Source organism: Lontra canadensis, unplaced genomic scaffold (genome assembly GCF_010015895.1).
Source record: "Lontra canadensis isolate GAN:19392208 unplaced genomic scaffold, GSC_riverotter_1.0 scaffold3, whole genome shotgun sequence".
In the NCBI taxonomy this organism is placed as follows: Eukaryota; Metazoa; Chordata; class Mammalia; order Carnivora; family Mustelidae; genus Lontra; species Lontra canadensis.
Window position 1 is genome coordinate 12284907 of NW_022630997.1, and position 20058 is coordinate 12304964.

Consider the following 20058-nt stretch of genomic DNA (forward strand, 5'->3'; position numbering starts at 1 on the left):
TTGGTACAGTGAAGGGCCCATATTGGAAGCAAGAGGCTGGCGAGAGTAAGAGGATGATGACTGCATGAGATTATACAAGATGGAGAAGACAATGAGGACAGTAAGAAATGGGAGGAATGCACATGAGGGACAACACAGGAGTGGGGGAGCGCCATCTGAGTTTTCGTGTGCACTTGCAGCATGAAGGAGAGCAAGCTACCAGGCTAGCATCATATGTCTATTGAAGGAAGTTGCAGGAGCACGAGCCTTACCTGGGACTCTAACCAAACAAGTGCCAAACCAGGCACAGAAGAAATGAGTGTCTTTGTCGGAGTGGATATTCTTACCCTGATTTAAAATGTGCAGTAACAAAATCTACATATAAAACTGAGCCACGTGTTGAGATGCTGAGAAGTGGGCTGCCATCGGAAACCTGTGGTTTTCAACCTCCGAGGGTTCTTTGACCCTTTTCTCTGACTCAGTCCCTTCCAAGGGAGGGAATTCAGGCCCCAGCATGGAGAAGTGACTTGCCCAAGGTGACACAGCTCTTCAAGAGAATGAGATGCTACTTGGGTTTCTGCAAGGAGCTCAAGCCTGTGGCCCCGACTCTGTGCACCGCCCCCTCCCCACCACCGCAGACGTGGATTGGAAGCGGCTTCGCTTTGGTGGGTCCCAAACGACCAAGGCTGTTGCACCAGGAAATGAATGAGAAATGTTTTGTTTTGAGTTTTTGTATCTTTTTTTTTTTCTTCTTTTAATTTCTGATGCAATTGTGAGGGAGCCGGTTCAATCCAGTTTAAGCAAAAACAGTGAAGCTAGGAGCTTATTTTATGGAGTGGTCCAAGGATACAGTTCAAGCATGGGTTCATTCAGTGAATTCAGAGCCACTCAACAATGCCACCAAATACTCCCCTCGATTCCCCTTTCTCCATCTCTTTTCTTTGTTTCCCCATGGGGAGTCTGCTTGAGAATGAAGCCAGCGGGCAGGAAGGAAAAGATGGCCCCAGGTGGGCCCTGCTTCTGTTTAGCCGGCCTGTCAGCCACATCTGAAAAGCCGTGCCTCCCTCTCCCAAGAGCAACACGAGGACTCCCGCGGACAGTTCTCGCTGGCCCGGCCTGGGAGAAGTGAGCATCTCTTACCTCGTCCCTGTGGTCGGGGGGACAGAGTGCTGGCTCCAAGCACTCAGATGTTTTATGGGCCCCCCGGGTCATGGATTCAGGAAGCATCTCCAGAGTCAAGTGGACAGAGGGTGGAGAAGGACAGGATTCCCCCAGAGAAAAGCAGGGAGAGAGAAGTAACACCAGGCTGACAAAAGCAGCTGATTCCCTTTGTAATAAATTCCACAGAAACTTTAAAGGAATGCAGAGCAGAACCAAACAGCAGGGGGAGATGCTTCCGGCCATGTGCCCCCCACCCCCAACCCTCCCCGAGGTCTGCACTCCAAATCCCAGCTGGAACTTGGGGAGGGGCTGACCTTATCCCTGTCTTGATGCTCTGGCTCCTTTCTTGTAAGCATACTACGCAAAACCCCCAGCGGGGGAAGAAGTGGGACCCCGGCCAGATGGGCCCAGGGAAACCTGACAGGGGGAGGACCCCGCAAAGGGCTCTTGGCTCTCCTCCCTTAGCCTTCCTAGGGGAGCAGCCATGCTGGCTCAGATCAAGCTATCTTGTCTGTGAAATAAATTGAAAATTCCTTACGGTGAGAAGTACTTGACCCTGTTATCAGGCTAACGTGGGCAGGGTTAATCAAGTGACCTGGGTCTGGGAGGGTTCCACCAGTCTTTACTACAGATCCCTGGGGAGCGAGAAAAGGCTCACTTGCCCTTAGCTGGCCTCATCAGGGATAGCACATCCTGCTGCCCCAGCTGCTCCAGTATGGAGCAACGGCCCCCCGCCCCCGCCGGTACTCCCTCGCTTCTCTCTGAGTCCTCAGAGGGGAACAGATCTGTTTCTGGCTGTCCCGGAGGGAGGAAAGACCATCATGTTCTATCGAGATTGTTTGTGACACTGCGCTGGAGAGATAGGGAGCCTACATGTTGTCTTGCAGAATCTTTAAAGGGCATGAAACATTTAAAAAGAAACAAGAAGATTGTGGAAAAAAATGTCAACCACCAACACTGAATTTCCTCCTTGGCTGTTTCCGTTACCATATACCTTTGATCAGTGGAAAATCCAAAATCCAGAGAAAGGAAAGGTGCCTTGGAACATGGACAGTCTATTGACAGCATTTTAAGGAATTCATTTAAATGGCAGCATTAAAAGATTCATTATGAACTGTAATTGATAATCTCAGACAATTACCCGTATAACCTACCCTGTCCAGATTTTTTAACATGGGGAGTTCGATTATAGAAATACCCTGGAGTTCACAAGGAAGATCATTAAAACAGGAAACTATAATTGGAAGGTGATCAGGTAAAAGTTGGACTGGAAGGAATATGGCCAAGGAAGACAAATTTAGAGCTGGTGATGGGGAATACCGGGAAGGAAATATGTACAACCCAGGTGTATCTTCATTATATCACCCAGGAAACTTCTCAGGCACTTTAATCAAGATGGTTCTCTGGTGCTAACAATGAAAGAAACTGGGTAAGCTAGTGCTAAGTAGAATGAGTGTTTGGTTCCCTTGCTGGCCTCATGATTTGATCCAAAAATTACGTTGTATGAATTGGGAAAGCTCCTCCTTTGTTGAATCCAAAAGGAAGATTCTTCAACTGCTGTTTCAAAGGACCTTAATAATATAATAGGATCAGGAGTGACGAGGTGGGTTAGCTCCAAGGTCATTACAGGCAAATATCTCTGAACATGACACCAGAATGCTATTTACGTTCAGTAGGGTTTGCATTCCTCCTGCCAGCTTCAGGGATAAATGTTAGCATTCTGGCCTTGTGCAACTTTATTATTGAGAAGACTGCCAAAGACCATTTCGCATCTATAGTTTCACCTTGTACCACTTGTTTGGCTTATATGTTTTGTAAATTTACCTACTGCTCTGTTCTTAAACTTATCGGTTTTCATGGTTTTCATGTTTCAATATTTAACGTGTTTCATTCTTATAACCTGAGAGAGTGTTTTCTCCTATTGGTTACATTAAACATTGATTCAGCATTAAATTTGCTCATTGTGTGGCAGCCATCACTGCTGTTGACTATTTCCAGCTTATTTCCTTCTGGATACATGGTAGGCGGGTACCCGTGTGCCTCTTCTGTGGGCAGAACCATGTGACTAATTGTGGCCAATGAGTTGGGAGCCAATGAGTTGTTTCCTTGCAAGGGGAAGTATTCAAATGGCGGTTACAGATCCTGGAGGGCTCCTTTTCCCTCCTGTGGTGCTGTGGACAGAAACATTTGAGGGCACAGCTCCACCAGCCTGTATCCCTGTGTGATCATAATGAACACAGCACCACCGTCCACCTGCAGTGGGTATGAAGTGTGACGCAGAAATAGACCTTCATTGTTGGAAACCTCTGAGCCTTTAACCCTGTTACCCCAGCCTAACCTAGCCTGTTCTGATGTCTGTACTTACATTTTATATTTTGTGAAGAAGATACATAAGAGAACTGGTGTTTTCCCTGTAGCAGCTCCCTCCCACTACCCTGTGCTGATGGTAGCTTTCCGAGTATTTTTATTGCATCCCCACTGTCTTTTTAACTGGTACTTCAAGGGAAGTGTGGGCTGCCCTGGAGTCCCAAGCAGAGTCTAGCAATGGGCAGATACCAAGGCTAATACGTTGTTTCTTTGGTCGTGATTGTTTAGAAAGAGAATAGAAAATGGACTACGTAGGAGAGCAGCAGGAGAGGGCTAACGGCACAAAGGGTACGTGCAGTTTGCTAAGACAACACACTTTCACTGGCCAGAGAAAGAAAGATAAATATATTGAACCGGCTTCAACAAGTTCGGTGTCCCCGGAGTCATACCTTATCACACTTAGTCTCTATCATGCTAGGTTCTGTTCTCCCCATGTAGGCTACAGTCACCTGCACTCCAGATTCCAGTTTATGCCACCCTTTCACAGCCAAAGTCTCTCCCAATAGTACAGACTATATTGACTGCTGAGCAGAATGCGGCAGTCCAGGGGAGAGGGCTGGCAATTGCCTGTTGGCGCAGCTCGTACTGGGCAGCTGTCCTGGGACTGGGGTGATGAGTGCGTTTCAAAGATGAATAAGAGATGGCAGCATAATTAATGAAATGCTGCAGTGTTTTTTTTTTTTCTTTAATTTCTGAAACCTGCTTAGCCAGCCCTCTTCCCACATATCTCTTGCTCTTTCCTTTTGTCAGCTGGTTCAAGGAAAATGTTTTTAACAAAACGCCCCAGCATTAGGAATCAAACAAAACTGAAGTCTGGTGTCAACTCTTCAAATATTAACTGGGTAAACTTAAGTGGATCCTGTAAGCTCCATGGTCCTTTCCATGGAGACACCAGCACTAACACCTAAGACATTCTCTGTTAGAAAAATACTGAGACATAGGCAGCTTTGCCAATAAAAAGTGTTCAGTGCATATATATTATGTATATGGTGTATATATTTGGGTATATTTTATGTATAAAATATATAACAACTCATGATCTGATGGAAAATATAAAATAAACAATTCTTCAAATGGCTTCAAAACATTTAAAATTGTAAAGGTTTGTCAACAATTTTGTACTCATTTATTTGAGTAGAGAATTACACAGTTCTAATTGAGATTATTCTTGTATGCGATGTACATTTCATTTAATTTTGTTTCTGTGCGTAATTTCTTCCCCATAGATACGTGTTCTTTACTGCGTGTCCTTTCATGCAAGTTATATACATGAAACATACTTTCTGCTACCAGATTATCTTGGCATAGCTTGCTTAGTTTTGTACATGGTACAGATAAATCCAATGAAGCAATGTTGTAAACCAAAACAAATCCTGGAAGTTAATTATTTTCACAAAGAATTCTCCCAGAGATTATAAATTAGAAATATGTTGTTCTGATGAACACTTTCTTCTGGTTTAGTTATTTGTACCTCTCACTTGAGGAAAAAGCATCCTCAGGAATAAGAAGTAAATATCACACCAACTGGTTGAAGGAGAGAAGTCTTTCTCTTGCGAATACATATTTCCCTCTTGGCCACATGATGGACTCTGCAAAGCAGTGCAGTTCATAAATTACTTCTGAGAAGTCATTCCCATTTGAGTTAAAATATTCCTCTGCAAATATAAATATAGATATATACACATATATGTGCATATGTATATAAATGTGTACATTTCACACACCCATACATGCACACACACACACACACACACACACACACACACACACATTCCTGGGTGTGTGTCTGTTTCATTAGCAAAAACCTTGCTGAATGACCTCTACCAAAAATCCTGCCAGATTCCCATAAATTTACTTACCAAGTAAATTATAAAGTAGAATACAAGCCTATACATTGCAACACTTTAGAGATGACACAGAGAAAGCGTTCTGCACAATCTGTGTTAGAAATCTATTCCTGTAAACCTGGAGCATTCCAGAAAATTCCCAGGGCCCAGGAAAAAGAGTAATATAGAGCCTACTATAGAGGAGAAAGTTGTTTTCACCATAAGTGTATCACAACCTTGTTTTTCTGCATGGTTTGCCAAGTGAAAGCATTTGAGATGCTGAGTTTGCACTGGATCCCAGGTGCTCGACCGCAGGTCACCGACAGTCGTCCCAAGTTCCTGTAGTTAAGCAAAGAAGTTCATCTGCAGGGCAGCTCAGTTCCATTACCCATCGGGGGTCTGCCAGGGACTCTGCTTCAAAACAAAGCCATCAGGCCCTGCTTAATTGATAAAAGGATCAATCGAAGGTGTCATTTTGGCTACTCAGTAGGCTGAGTGAACCTTGACACATTTTTATAGAAGGAAAAAAAAAGGTTGTTAAAAAAGCATCAAATTAGACCTAAATAGCATATTAAGTAAAATATTAAATTGATTATTAGAATATTAAAAATAAAGTAAGATAAAAATAATAGGAGTGTGGTTTTCCCTGAAATTGTTTTCAATTTCGATTTCAATTGCTTTTCAGAAATTGTTCAGAAGGATAAGAAAATGGGGCTGGATTTTCTACTTTAAACAAGTGAACAGAACAGAGTTTTACCTTTTCTGTCAAACCTACCTTTATGCTGTTACTACCCAAATGGTTCTTTGCCCTTTGTTGAGATTCACTATTTCAAGGCCCAGAATCCCATATGTCTGCCCAGTACACAGGTGTCCACCTGGGGAGTAGGTTAGCTAATGTCCATAAGCAGGAAACAAGGATCGGCCAATGCATCATTTATATTGTGCCTACAGTTTGTTCCAACTGTATAATTTATTATTTTAGTGGAACTATATTTACCATTCAGTAAATATTTATAAAGTGTCTATTCTGTGAAAAACCACATAGTACAGTCAGGGGAAGGCAAAGGAAGCACAGAGAGGAATGGGATGGAGTCTACTATCAAGAAGTAAAATGAATGCATACAAACCTCACCAGAATGTAATAAATTGTACATAATTACTTCTTTTAAGTCTTCGTGTATAATAAATGCTCTTTCAAAAAAACTGGGGGTGAGTTTTCTAGGATAATACAGGATAGTTTTTTTAAGAGCAGAAATGTTTGCATTTACTAATAGTTTGTCCTGTTTTGTAGCAATTAGGATGTAAACTCGGGTCATGCTTTAAAAATCACTGTGTGCGCATATTCCAGAATAAAATCTCAAAATCACACAAGACTCATTTCTAGAATTCACAGGTATAAGGTTAGGCTGCCTTGGTAAGTGCAATAAATATTTCTCAGCCTATTTGTTTATTGAAAGGACTAGCACTTTTGGAGGCACTCACTGAAACCCTTCTTCTTTCAGATATCAGAATTGCTGATCCACAAGCTCAACCAGAACTCGATGCACTTTGAGCTGAAGCCCGGTGTCCAAATCCTTGTCCACGCAGCCCACTTAACAGCAGGTCAGTTTCCAGGTCCCTGGCTTCTCACAGATGGCTCTCACAAAGGGGGATCCTAGTCTGCTTTTTCAGCACAGATGAAATGATGACACTGCCAATGAGAAATAAGGACGCCAGTCTTTGGAGGTTCCCTTGCTTAAGGTTTTTGCCCTCATGGGAACCCATAAGACAGCAGCATAAGGAGACTTTCCTACTTAGTCACTGGCCAAAACTGTCAGGGAATCACCTAAATACTTGCTCCTTATCAACAGGAGTCTCGAAAATAAAATTAAACTTATAATAACTTTTTTCCCCGATCTTTTGGCAAAATCTTATTTTCAGTTATTTACATTATAGTTTTCTCTCATTGAGTTTTGGGATAGTGAGTAGAAATAACTGGGACTTAAGCACTGCACAGGGCCATAACCAAGATAAACCCTGAGTGAATCATGTAGGATCTTAGGATCATTAAGCTTCTGACTCTTCACCTGGAAAAGGTTGGCGGGGCGAGGGTGGAAGGGAGGGGGGTGGATCCTCCTATTAAGGCTGCATAGAAATCTCAGTGATAATTCAGATAATTCCAAGTGTATGGAAATAGATACTATTGTGTTACATTAATACTAAATTAACAGTATTTATTGAGAACTTATTCAGAGTATAGTTCTGGTGCTGCATGTAATACAGAGGCTGAGAGGAAATGGTCTTTATCCTCAAAAAACATAACCTGAATGGAGTGTGACATCATTTGGTGGTAACAGTCATGGTGGTGTTGTGGGGGGCAGGAAATGGGCAAGGGTGGGGTATCTCAATAAGTACAATAAGTAAATGCTTATATAGAGAGGCGATACAGTTCAGGCACTTAGATTTTGCAATTCTACAGCCAGATCGTTGGTTTCAGTCTTAGTTCCCTCACTTGCCCTATAGACCTTGAGAAGGGACAACTTCTCAAAGGCTTCAAAATGGCACCAACACCTAAGTCTATGAGATTGTGCAAGGGTGAAGTTAATTCAGTCAGTGCACTTAGAGTAGTGCCTGGCACATAGTAAACTATTCTTTTCCTTCAATTTATTTTTATTATTAACAATCAAAATTGTATAGGAAATTTGAAAACTGGAGATTCTGGGGGTGTGCCTAGGTGTAGAGGAAGGCCAAGTAGGTTGGCTGCTGGCCTCTTTTCTGTTTGGATCATCTCTCTCTCTCTCTCTTTTTAAATTTATTAGGGTTTTGTGAAATACTTTGTTTAGAGAAAATCCCACTGCCTTAAAACCAAAAATCAATATTTAAAAGTCACTGTTGTGACCACAGGATGGAAGAGGAGCATGGAAGTATGCCAGGCTGCACTTTGTACTAGTTTGGTGGGCTCTGGGAAGCCATCAGGGTGTTTGAATGGCAGTGGGACTGACTTAGAGTGTCCCTTGAGGAGGGTGACTCTTAAGAGCTGGGAGGATTGAAGAGGGCTGATCTTGTATTCTCCAGCCTGCCATCCTAAGTCATCCATTGAACAGGCGTTTGGAGTGCCTCCCCACCCTGAGCCAAGCGATGTTCTCAGCATAGGATAGGGTCTGTGCCTTCATGAAGCTTCTGTCACTGCGGAAGGCTACTCGGGGAACAAATTAATAAACCCTACTTTCTGAGTTGTACTGCTGGTGAAAATGCCATGAAGAGAAGGAGAAAGTGTGAGAGCATAGAGAACAATTATGCAAGACCTATGAGAGCAACCTTTAAGCCTCAGGCATAAAAGAAAGCTGCCAAGTTATCTCAGGGCATTTGATGATCTAGGTTAGCTGTTTCCTACCAAAAGGTTGACCTTTAGTCTTTGGTGGACATTGGTGACAGATGGCAATTACACAGGGCTGGTTGTACTGGAAAACAAAGTTCAAAAGCATCAGCTGTAGTCATCCTGATAGCCAAGCCACTGACACATTTTTCAAATGAGTGGCAAGTAACAACTTGAAATTGTTTTAAATAGATTTACTGATTAATTTAATTAGATAGCCCAGCCTGTTTAGGTGACAGACGGAACCTTATCAGCCTCTCCTACAATAGCTGGAGCTACTTGTTCCCTTTCATTCCAGAGGTTAAAAACATCTGAGCCTGATGTTCCATGCTGAATTCTGGATTTGAAGGGATATGGCCAACTATCCCATCCTTTGCAGTCAAAATTTGCTTTACAGCTAGACAGCTTCTATGTGAACACTACCTTTAGGCAACATATTTGCTATGGATTAGCTTGATTTATTAGAAAAAAACTTCCTTACTGTTTACCAGGAAAGGGGACCATCCTAGGTTAAATTAAATAGAGAACTAACCCTACTCATCCAGCTCTGAAGGCCACCTGCATTTCATACCTTTGCTTCCTCCCTAATCCCATACTTATCTTCTGTTATTTTATGTGCCTGATTTTTATTTAACTGTTTTTCACATCACACACCAGAAATGGTTCAGAATATCTTGCTGAATTTGGAACCTTATTTTCAATGTTACTTAAGGAAGCTTTCCTATAGTGGCGACTGGTAGAGCTGGGATCAGACTAAAAAAAAAAAATAGATATCAAAAAAGTGGTAATTAGCTAAAACTTGTTTAGCCAGGGCTTGGCCAGGGAAACAGATACAGGAAAGGCAGGTAAAGGCATCTATGTGGGATTCATAGTTCCCCGTGGGAAGGAAAGTCCATTCCTGGTAACCATGAATGGTTAATTTCACCACTGTAAGTTCTAGATGGCAAGGTTGGGAAGATCTGGAAAACTTCTCCAATTAATGTTCATGGTTCATTCCATCACTGGGAACTTGGGGAACAGGACTCAGATCTCTGGGAAGAAGAAGGTGGCCAAAAGAAGGTATGTTAACTGGGAACTCATGTAAACACACTGATATTTGAAGACTCCCCACAATGGAGATCTGTATGATGAAAGATTATCGAGAAACTAAAATTAAAATAGTTTGAGGCAAAACCCCAGTGACTATGCAATTGGGAGAAAGTGAGAAGTCTTTTGACTTCCAACCGTTGTGGGTTGTTCAGGATTCTTCTCTGTCAGATTGGATAGTAGGACTTTATGGCAGGATAATTCCAAACCTTGATCAGCTGGTATTATTGATGATGATACTGATCAATATCACTGATCAGTATCATGACTGGCTCATAGAGTACATATGGACTTATATGTGAATAATCAGCTCCAGTTTGAAGAGTAAAGGGAGAGGACGGCTGAGAGAATAATGGAATAGGAAACTTGCTCTGTGTTGAGTGTTGCCATGTTCTTCACAAGAGCACAAGGTCATACCCACAGGTGCAGCATCACTCTCAGCCTGACTGTCACTACAAAAGACAAGGCTGATGTGAAGATGGGCTCTCTTCGGTGCCTCTGGTGAAGAGGGAAGCATGTGAGGGATCTGGTTCCCTGGGAGTGCCCCTAAGTCAGCCCTAGCCATCAGGAGAGTGCCCTAAGTCAGCCCTGGCCATCTGATTGTTGTAAACTATTTGAACAGAGTAGTAGATTAGGTCTACCAAGACACTGGTGGGAATTCTCTCACACTTAGAAAACATTGCACACTGGGTGGGAGATCAGTGGATTGAGACACTTGCCACACTTTCTTTGACTAAGTTAAAATTAGCATACTCCTGTTTGGCTAGGAAGAGAAGGGTGAAGATACGTGGGGAAAAGAGGAAACAGTGAGGAAGACTATTTGATGCTGAACTTCTACCTCACTCCTTTTCCCTTCTTCTCATCTCTCCTGCAGGAGAACATAAAAATTAAAAAAAAAAAAAAAAAAGGAAAAAGGAAAAAGGACCACTGTTTGCAACATTTCATGTCTCATAAGCAGGATTGCTAATACCTTCCCAGGGACCATTACAGCCGCTGCTGCATCCCATTAATTGCCCAGCAGATGTTCGGCAGCCTTCTTTTAAAAATGTTTGAGCCAGAGTGTGTTGCTAGTGAGAGAGGCAGTGCATAATTTGTTTTGTCTCCAAGGAAAAAGAGCTGTCTCCTTTCAGGAATTTACCGGCCTTATTTTGTTTTTCAAATTCAGTTCCCTGTTTGGTTTTATGGGAGCACTAGGTAAGCACTTCTCCGTCCGGACGTCATTAGAGACTGGATGTAGGCTGTTTGCCCATGTTCTACCTGGGAATTCATTAGCTTTGGTGTCTACATGGATCTCAACTTGGAACCAGTCCTTGTTTTGTTCTTAGTGATTCCATGCTTCTCCCTTCCCCTTCAGTTTCTCCTGAGAGCTCGGCCACTCAACAACGATGTTTCTGAAATTCTCTTTGTGGAAAAAAGGGATTTGAAATTATGTGTGAATAGGGTGAGAATGAGAAGCCCTTAAGGAGAAGTTGAGGGAGGGCTGTGACCTGCATAGCTCTTTTCGGCTTTGGGGACCTGAAAGCATCCGTGTTTAGCAGACAAAGGCTATGATGTTACACAGCCCAGAGAGTGGGAAAAAGGAGTAGAAATCGATCAAGCCAGGCCCTTGACTAGAAATGCTGGTGTTCTGACTGAAGTGTACCTTTCCTCATGCTGTTCCCAAGAGAAATACTTTTCCTCCATTCACCACCTCTCTCCATCTCTTGTCTCTTTGTATTTTAAGGGTCAGCTCAGTGCCAGCATTTGCGTGGTGTCTTTCTAGAGACTTTACTAGAAAAAAAGTACTTTTACTACTTTTACTTTTATTATCATCTGTCCCTTCTCTGAACCCACATGGATTTTTAAAGCCTATATTTGTCTGATGATGATCATGGTAACCATTGTACCTAGTAGAGAACACACACGTGTCAGGTGCTCAGTAACTGTGGCTTTTACAAGTAATTAGGTGTGTAGTCAGATATATTCAAAATCCCATTCCCTCCGTTAACCTTTAGGTTCAGTTTACTCAATTGTGAACCTCCCCCGTGACATGCTGCTTCTTACCAAACAACTGCTGAGGGGAGACTTGCCTTCATGTACCCAACAAGCATCTGAGGAAAATGCATCTCATGTTTCTCTTACATCAGGAGTCCCTTCAGGAAGTATTATAGTTGTTTATATGTACATTGTGGGAAATGAGTAGGTTGAAGAAAAATTAGAGTTCTGTGTCTTGGAATAAAGGAACCTAGAGACGGAGTGAGAAGGAGAGCTATTCCTGAAGGACACTGTGGCAAGTCTATATTTCAGCCTTTATCTCCTTGCTTTGGTCACTGGCGGGAGTGTCTCCCCACATGGAAGAACAGCTTCACTAATGGCGGAGCTCAGGGTCAACACCTTCAATTGCGCTCTCCTGACCTTATCAAACCAGACCTTTTTCACATCTTCTGTGACATCTCCCTGGAGCTCTCTCTCCTCTATGCCTTTACCCTGGCCTTCAATTTTTTAATTTATAATATTTTTGTTTATCTATACGCTTCCACATTTTAAGAGCTATGATGTCACCCTAGGGAGAGTTTTTCCAGTAAGAATCGCAGGAAGTCTTCAAATCTAATGCAGAGCATTTATCTCTGCAGGTACTTATGGAAAAACAAACCTAAGCTGTTAAGAAAATACCCTCGAAATGCCAATAGTTTTCTCATTGCCCCTAGTAACTTGGAATTTACTCAAGGGTGAGGTCCATTTCCAGTTTATCATGTCTTCTTCACAGGCTTCTGTACCTCACTTTGCAATTATGTCTTCAGAACTCTGGTTCATCTGGGGATGTGAGATGAGCTGGGACCCTCACTCACTCCACACTGGCTCGACCTGAGGCATGAAAATGATTTGCATGAAACTTTACTAATTCTAAATAAAGAGGAAGGAGAATATTCCTTGCAGAAGGCTCAAGAAAGATGAGTCTTTATGTTGAATCTGAATTTACCAAGGAAAGAGAAAATAAGCATGCCACGTTGAGGCCTTGAGGGGCTGTGTTGAGCAGAGGCAGAACAAGGTGACATGTGATTTCTGTACAAAGTGATACACAGTTTGACATGGTTTGGGGTGTCTAGATACCCCAATTGGTGTATCTCCTGAAGGTGAAAGTATGAGCAGAGGAAAGAGAGAGGGATAAATTTAGGAAGTCAAATCTGCTATTATTTGATACTCCATTCATATTATAAATGGTTACTCATCGTCCACACAGACTAGTGAGACAACCCTCATTAATGCATTCTTGAAATTACCAAGAATGTTGAATATGGAAAAGGAAAGAAGGGGCAGATGGAGGGTTTTTTTAAATAATAAGTTTGGGCAACAGTCAATAATCCTTTCTCTCTTTAACGAAGTATCAATGCATTTTACAAGACCTTTTCAACCCAAGAGGGAAGAAGAGATGGTAATTTATCTGATAGTGATGGAGACCTAGGAGTAGGATCCCCTTTTTTGGTTGCCACAGATTAGTGGTTCGTGTTGGGTTTGACGTCATCAAGCATAGGAGTGGAAAACCCCATCTGGAGGCTGGAAATAAGAGGTGGAAACTTAGGTGAGCCCAGGAGCAAACTACACATTCAACTCAGAACTTTGATTTGCCACCTTTTAGCAGGTTCCTGGGTAGATAGGATCTGCTCACAATGGATAGATCAAAGCCCTGGTTGCTGGTACAAATCTCCCAAGCTACTTCACACCCTGTATCTTTGGTGCTGTGAGGACCCATGGTCATGAGTAAATTCGGTGATTATATTTGAGAGTGGAAGTAGAGGAAAGCAACTTAAAAATGTGTCAGTTCTTTCAAGGTAGAAGAGATGAGCCTCTGCATGAGAACGAAAATTACTCAGCCAGCAAGCAAGGGGTAACACTGACATCTTATTTGAGAACACAACATCTAAGCAGATTGATTCACACTAAATTACAAACAACAGGACTACGGGGATCATTTGCATTTCCCAGGATTTATTTATTGGACAAATAAACTGAAATTTAGCTGGTAGGGGCTGCTCCACAGAGGACCTAGAAGAGCTAGAAGGGCTGGAACTGATCCTTCCCTCAAAAGAGGTATGGTTGGAAAGACTCCATACAAGCTAGTGTAGACCATCCCAGCGATAAAGCAGCTGTTCTTTTTTTTTTTTTTTTTTTATTTGATAGAGAGAGATCACAAGGAGGCAGAGAGGCTGACAGACAGAGAGGGAGAAGCAGGATCCCTGCTGAGCAGAGAGCCCAATGTGGGGCTTGATCACAGGATCCTGAGATCATGACCTGAGCCGAAGGCAGAGGCTTAACCCACTGAGCCACCCAGGTGCCCCAAAGCAGCTGTTCTTGACCTGAATCTACATCACGATTTCAGCAGCTTCACAAAATAGAGATTTTTTAGGTCTCCCTGCACACACCCTGAATCTGAATCCCAAGGAGTCATATCCAGAAATCTGCATTTTTCACAAGTTCCCCCAATGAGGCAGGTACAGCCAGGCCTGTCCCCCAGGCACACCAGCCTCTCCAGCAGAACACTGCACAGACACAACTCCATCTGCATAACAAGGGGACGTGCACGCACACATGTCTATCACCAGATAAATCCGATTTACAGCTCAGGGCATCCACTAAAGGAAAGGCATGCATTTAACAAAAAAAGAGTCAGTGATATTAAGTGCAGGAGGAAATTAGTAATAAACATTAAAATCTAATTTTTCCGCGTATCTGGAGCCAACCTAATTGGCAGACTGGGTAGCCGAGAGTGGGAGGAAGGAGAAAAAAAATGGAACATACCTCCTTATCTGAGATCTCCTCTATCCATAATCTAGATGAATGGCAAAGGCCAGCCAAGAGCTGTGGCCGTGAGGCAGGCGGTTGAAAAATGATTAAAGTGTGAACTAGAATCTTAGTGGCAGATGTAATTGAATAGCCATGAGTTTTATGAAAGTTGAACAAATTATATTATCTAGATGCTATTAATGTGCTAGTGTGAGCAGAAAATGATCCATCTGCATCCCCCTGTGGTTCTACATGTGTTTGAGAATAAGGGTGCTCTACAGCCTTTGGCTTTCCAGTAGGGTCTCTGCTTTTCAGAGACTTGGATATGTATGATAAAAAATGTGAAAGGTTAATATTTCTCAAAGGAAGAGATTCAAAATCCAGGTTGAATTAAAAAAAAAATTAATACACAGTAACCTCCCACCCTCTCCTGTCTGTCTAGTAGTCCCCTGATTTAAGCTGTTGGGTTTAGAAAAGCTGTCCTTTGTCAAGGGTATGTGTGGGTTTTTAATAAAATTGTTATCTTGTGTGATCTTGGCCCTCTGTGGTTGCTGCTGACTTTCTTTCTTTCTTTTTTTTTTTTTTTGGTTTAATAAAAAGATATTATCATGGATATATTAGAGACTTCAGTCTCTATTCAGTCTCTGTATATTAGAGACTTCAGTTAAAGGGCTTCAGTTGCTACCCTTGGATATGTTATGAGTAAATGTGGGAGGGGATGAAGAACCAGAATTTCAGCCTAGGTCGGGATACATCATGAATTCTGCCCGACAGTTTCACGTTGAGAAAGATCCTTTCCACTTGAAGGCAAAATTAGCATTAGCTGAGAAGCTTTAGAAAATACAGTATCATCTAAGCCACATCATTCTGCATGCAGATGCCACATTGTGGAGTTGTGGGGCTCTGAACTATAAAGTGAAATAAATTGTTGCAGTAGCATTTTCCATTTAGGGATGAAATTAGTACTAGTGAAATTCTTCCACAGCCAATAAATTCATCGTGTCCCTTTCGTCTCTGGTTGCCTTGTTATCTACACAGTTACCCTTTATAAGTCTTTGTGAATATAGTCGCCCTGGTAGTATTTTTCTTTCTACTTTTTTGTCCCAGATTAAAATATATATATTTATAGATAACTATAAATATATTTATATATAAGTGTGTGTGTGTGTGTGTGTGTGTGTGTGTGTGTGTGTGTGTATTTTCCCTCTGCAAATGTTTAGGCTTTTCACATCATGTGGATCCACTGGCTTCTGACAACTACTAAGCCACTATGGTGTTATGGCCAGTAAGAGCAGATGCCAAGATATTTAAATATACCCCTTTCGCCAGTGCAGTTACTTGAATGTGATCCTTTCATAAATATACCAGGGTCCAGCACTGAGGTTCCTCTTTAGCTTTAATTCTTTCTTCATCGTTTTTTCCTAAGATTTTTTCTGGACCCATTAAAAAAAAGTGTTCAATATCTACCTGGTAACTGGCCTGCGTTGGCCCAGCTGAGGTGTTTCTAGAAACTCTTGGGTGGAAAATGGTCAAGGGGGAGTTATCAGATGAACCATTCAGAGAAAGGGTACAACCATGCATCACGTTGGAAATAGGTAGAAGTAATAAATAGTTAGGATGCACCAGATACAGTTCCCCAAGGGGAAGGCAAGGCACATAGTCCATAGAAATTGGCAGGAAATAGAAGGCAGGAGAACACATGTGAAAGACAAAGAAGACACCAGAATTTAGGACAAGCTACCTTTTAGACACTAAGTGTCTTATATCTAGAGTGATGGGGACTGTTCTGGATTATATCTATAGTGTGTGTATAAACTTTAATAGCATTCCTTTTCATTAATAAAGTGTTCTGGTTTAGGAAAGAATAGTTAGGATTATCTTACTTATATCCTGCCTCTCTGCCAGTAAGGGCAGAGGTCCATAGCAAGAACTGAGTAATGTAGAGCCCAAACATAAGAATTGCTAATCGGGTGTTTAACCAATTGAAAGAGAAGAATTTTTAATAGAGAAGGTATCAGTAAGCTATTGCTATGTAACAAAGACCACCCAGAAATGTACTGGCTTAACAGTGAGTTGCTGTTGAGTCTGTGGATCAGTTGGGTGGTCCTGGTTTTATCTGTGCTCATTGTGTGTCTGCCATCAGCTGTAGATCCTTGGGTAGGGGGTTCTACTGGTCTTAGTCTTCTGGTGTCCAAGATGTTTGGCGTCTTCTAGAAGAGCCTTGATTAGGATAATTAAATTCTTCTCCACGTGGTCTGTCATGCTTGATCAGGCTTTTCTGCACGTGCTCATTCATAACAATGACAGGATTCCAAGAGAGAAAGCAAAAGTGCAGAGGCCTTGAAGCTGACGATTGGCACACCCTCATTCCCATGTCATCCCATGGCCCCATGCTATTGTCACCCTAGCCCAGATTCAAGGGATGAGGAAGCAGATTTCACCTCTTGGTGCAAAAAGCTTCAGACTTAGAATGTGAAAGGCTTGGGCACAGAGCGAGGTAGAGAATTGATCCAGCAATGAAGCCAATCTCCACCACGCTCTTAGGAGGGGAGACTTGAAATGCTTTTATGTAGTCTAGCAGGCTCTCTTGAAGTCATACCCAGATTAAGCTACAAGTAGTAATCAAAGGGTGTGTTCTTCTTTTGTTTTTAGTGACCCAGAGAATATAAAGGTCAGCCACACTCTAAGATAAGTATTGGATGTTTTAGGAAGGGTGGGAGGTGGGACCTAACATGCAGTGCTCTCAAACTGGCACACGTCACCATGACATTTGTAGCATGTAACATGGGCAGATTTCTGGGAATGATTCTCAGAGATGTAATTTTGTTTTTCTCTAGTGAAGCCTAGGAGATTGCATTTTCACACATTCTCCAGGTGCTTCTGATTCAGGTAGTCTGTAAACTTCTACTTTGAGAAACACTTGCTAAAGCAAGCAGGATTTCTTGTTGACTTTCAACCGTAGAAAACCAAAATGCATCTTTCTCCTCCTGTCTGTCAATTACCATAATACATTTGGTCTTTGAGGTACCCAGAGTTGTCATGACTTGGCCAAGTGACCTGAACTCCATGACTCAATGTTCTTGAAGACTCATCTTCACTTTCAAATGAGCCACAATGCTTCACTAGTCATTAGTGCCTCCCTGGAATTCTCACACTGTCCGGCCCTTAGGCCTGCAGGATCACGGCTTTATCCTAGTCAGGAGTGGCAGTCCTCAAGACTCTCATGATTCCGTTTGGATTTGAACCAACAGAAAGGCCTGTTGGCCAAGAAAGAGAGCTTTGTAAGTGAAAACCCTTTGTTTTTTCTGTTTTCTTTCTTTCTTTCTTTTTTATTTTTAAGGTGTTATTTATTTATTTATTTATTTATTTATTTATTTATTTATTTGAGACAGAGAACAGCAGGGGAAGGGCCAGAGGGAGAGAAGCAGACTCCCCACTTAGCAGGGAGCCCAACTAGATCCCAGGCCCTGGAGATCATGACCTGAGCCAAAGGCAGACGCTTAGTCATCCAGGCACCCCACTCTTTCTGTTTTCTAAATAAACTTTGTGCCATTCCCATATCATTTTAATTTCTGGAGACATTGCAGACCACATGGATTTTGTGATATTCAAGGCATGTAACTAAAGCCCAGTGTAGGGGCGCCTGGGTGGCTCAGTGGGTTAAAGCCTCTGCCTTCGGCTCAGGTTGAGATCCCAGAGTTCTGGGATTGAGCCCTGCACTGGGCTCTCTACTCAGCGGGGAGCCTGCTTCCTCCTCTCTCTCTGCCTGCCTCTCTGCCTACTTATGATCTTTGTCTGTTAAATAAATTAAAAAATAAAATAAAATAAAATCTTTAAAGCCCAGTATAGTTCTGCTTGGGAGGCAGAAGAGTCGAAAAGAAATTCACATTTGCAAACTTGCTTCTGTAAATTCCTTGACCACACTAACTTCTGGATTAGAAATGTAGTTCGGGGTTTCCAAGTCCTAGTGCAGGGAGAAGGTCTCTAAGAAAGTCCCTGTGCTCGAATAAAAATGAACACAAAGAGCCTGGTGTCACCAGCTGATGCTGCCATATTGTTGACTTCACAACTTGGAAATAAACCAAACCAAGGGGCAAGGCTGCAGCAAAGGGGAATGTGATACTCAGGGTAAAAGCATTTCCTCAAGCATGTTGTGCAGGACCTTGGTCTGCAAAGGGGCTGTGGCCATTTGATTTTGGGAAACATTATAGTGAGTTAAATGAGTTTCTGTCCTGCAGGACTGTTACGAGCTTTTTTCTTTCCTTTTTTTTTCTTAGATGTATTTATTTATTTTAGAGACGGGGGAAGAACAGTGGAAAAGGGAGAGAGAGAATCCCCAGCAGGCTCCACACCCACTGCCTGCTGTTTTTATAATCAGCCTAGGTCCTCATGAATAGAACATAACAATTCAGTGCATGTCTGAGTCCTCCCAGGATTTCAGAAACAGTGTGTGCCCGCACCCAGACTTAGAAATGTGAAATGAGCGATACCTGGGTGGCTTAGTCAGTGAAGTGTCTGACCCTTGATTTCAGCTCCAGCTCATGGTCTCAGACTTGTAAGGGTCCATCCCCACATCCAGCTCTGGGCTGGGCATGGAGACTGCTTTAGAGTCTCTGTCTCCACCCCTCCCCCACTCCCTCTCTTAAAAAAAGAAGAAGAAAGAAAGGGGGGTCCCCTACAGTACTGACGTATCCCTGCTTTGCTCTGTGTGCATAATGGCAAATCAACCACTCAGCATTTTCCTTCAGGCTTCTACCTTGTTTAGGCCGCAACTGGAGAGGGATTAATTTATGCTAATTCCACACCAGAAGCTAAAGCCCATTTATCACCCCTTTCCATTCCTCAGCAGAATACACCCAAACACACCTAATCTGCGGTTGCACCAAGATAATGCAGCTGTGGTGTGTGCAGCAGTAATAGGCCCATTCACATTCAGGGGCAGGTCAGCAAGCAGCCCCGTGGAACCCACAGGGCAGTGATGTCCTGTCTGACCCTGCTCCGCCTGCTGCGGCTGCCTGAGCCCTCAGAGACAAAACAATGCAGAGATGGGGGAGCAGATAGCCGCGCTTTAGATCTCAGAACACAGAAGCTCATTTTTCCAAAATACTGTGCTAATTACTTACCAGTGCTAACGCTGCTTATATACGAATGATGCTTTAAGTAGGAATGATTTAGAATTGAATGATAGAAACTTGTGATGTGGAGAAAAAGGATGAGGAAGGGAAGAAAAGGGAAATAGTGTGAGTGTGTGTGTGTGTGTGTGTGTGTGTTTGCTTTCTCTTTTAGCAAGAGCCTGGACAAAGCAATTTCCTCTCTTTACTTTTCCATTTATTTCAAATACCAACCCTTTCAAGCAAACTAGTATCCCTCCTGGTTACTCCATAGCCCTGATCTCTGCTTATCCCCAAGGAGCGTGCAGCTAGAAATTACAAGTTTAGCTAATAAACCTAACCTGCCTCTAGCCCTCCTAAACAGAGAGGCCCCTCCCTGAACCTGCATCTGTTCCCTGCCAAGCTAACAGTT

At 42.6% G+C, this 20058-nt stretch overlaps 1 protein-coding gene across 4 annotated transcripts in view; it reads left to right on the forward strand.

Moving 5' to 3' along the window:
* SORCS1 (sortilin related VPS10 domain containing receptor 1) overlaps positions 1-20058 on the forward strand; it is a 497774-nt gene that overhangs the window by 469945 nt on the left and 7771 nt on the right. For all 4 annotated transcript variants that reach the window (XM_032880513.1, XM_032880527.1, XM_032880538.1 and 1 more), the window contains exon 24: positions 6836-6935. In XM_032880513.1, the coding sequence (XP_032736404.1) occupies positions 6836-6935 (100 nt within the window). The remainder of the gene's footprint in view (positions 1-6835; positions 6936-20058) is intronic.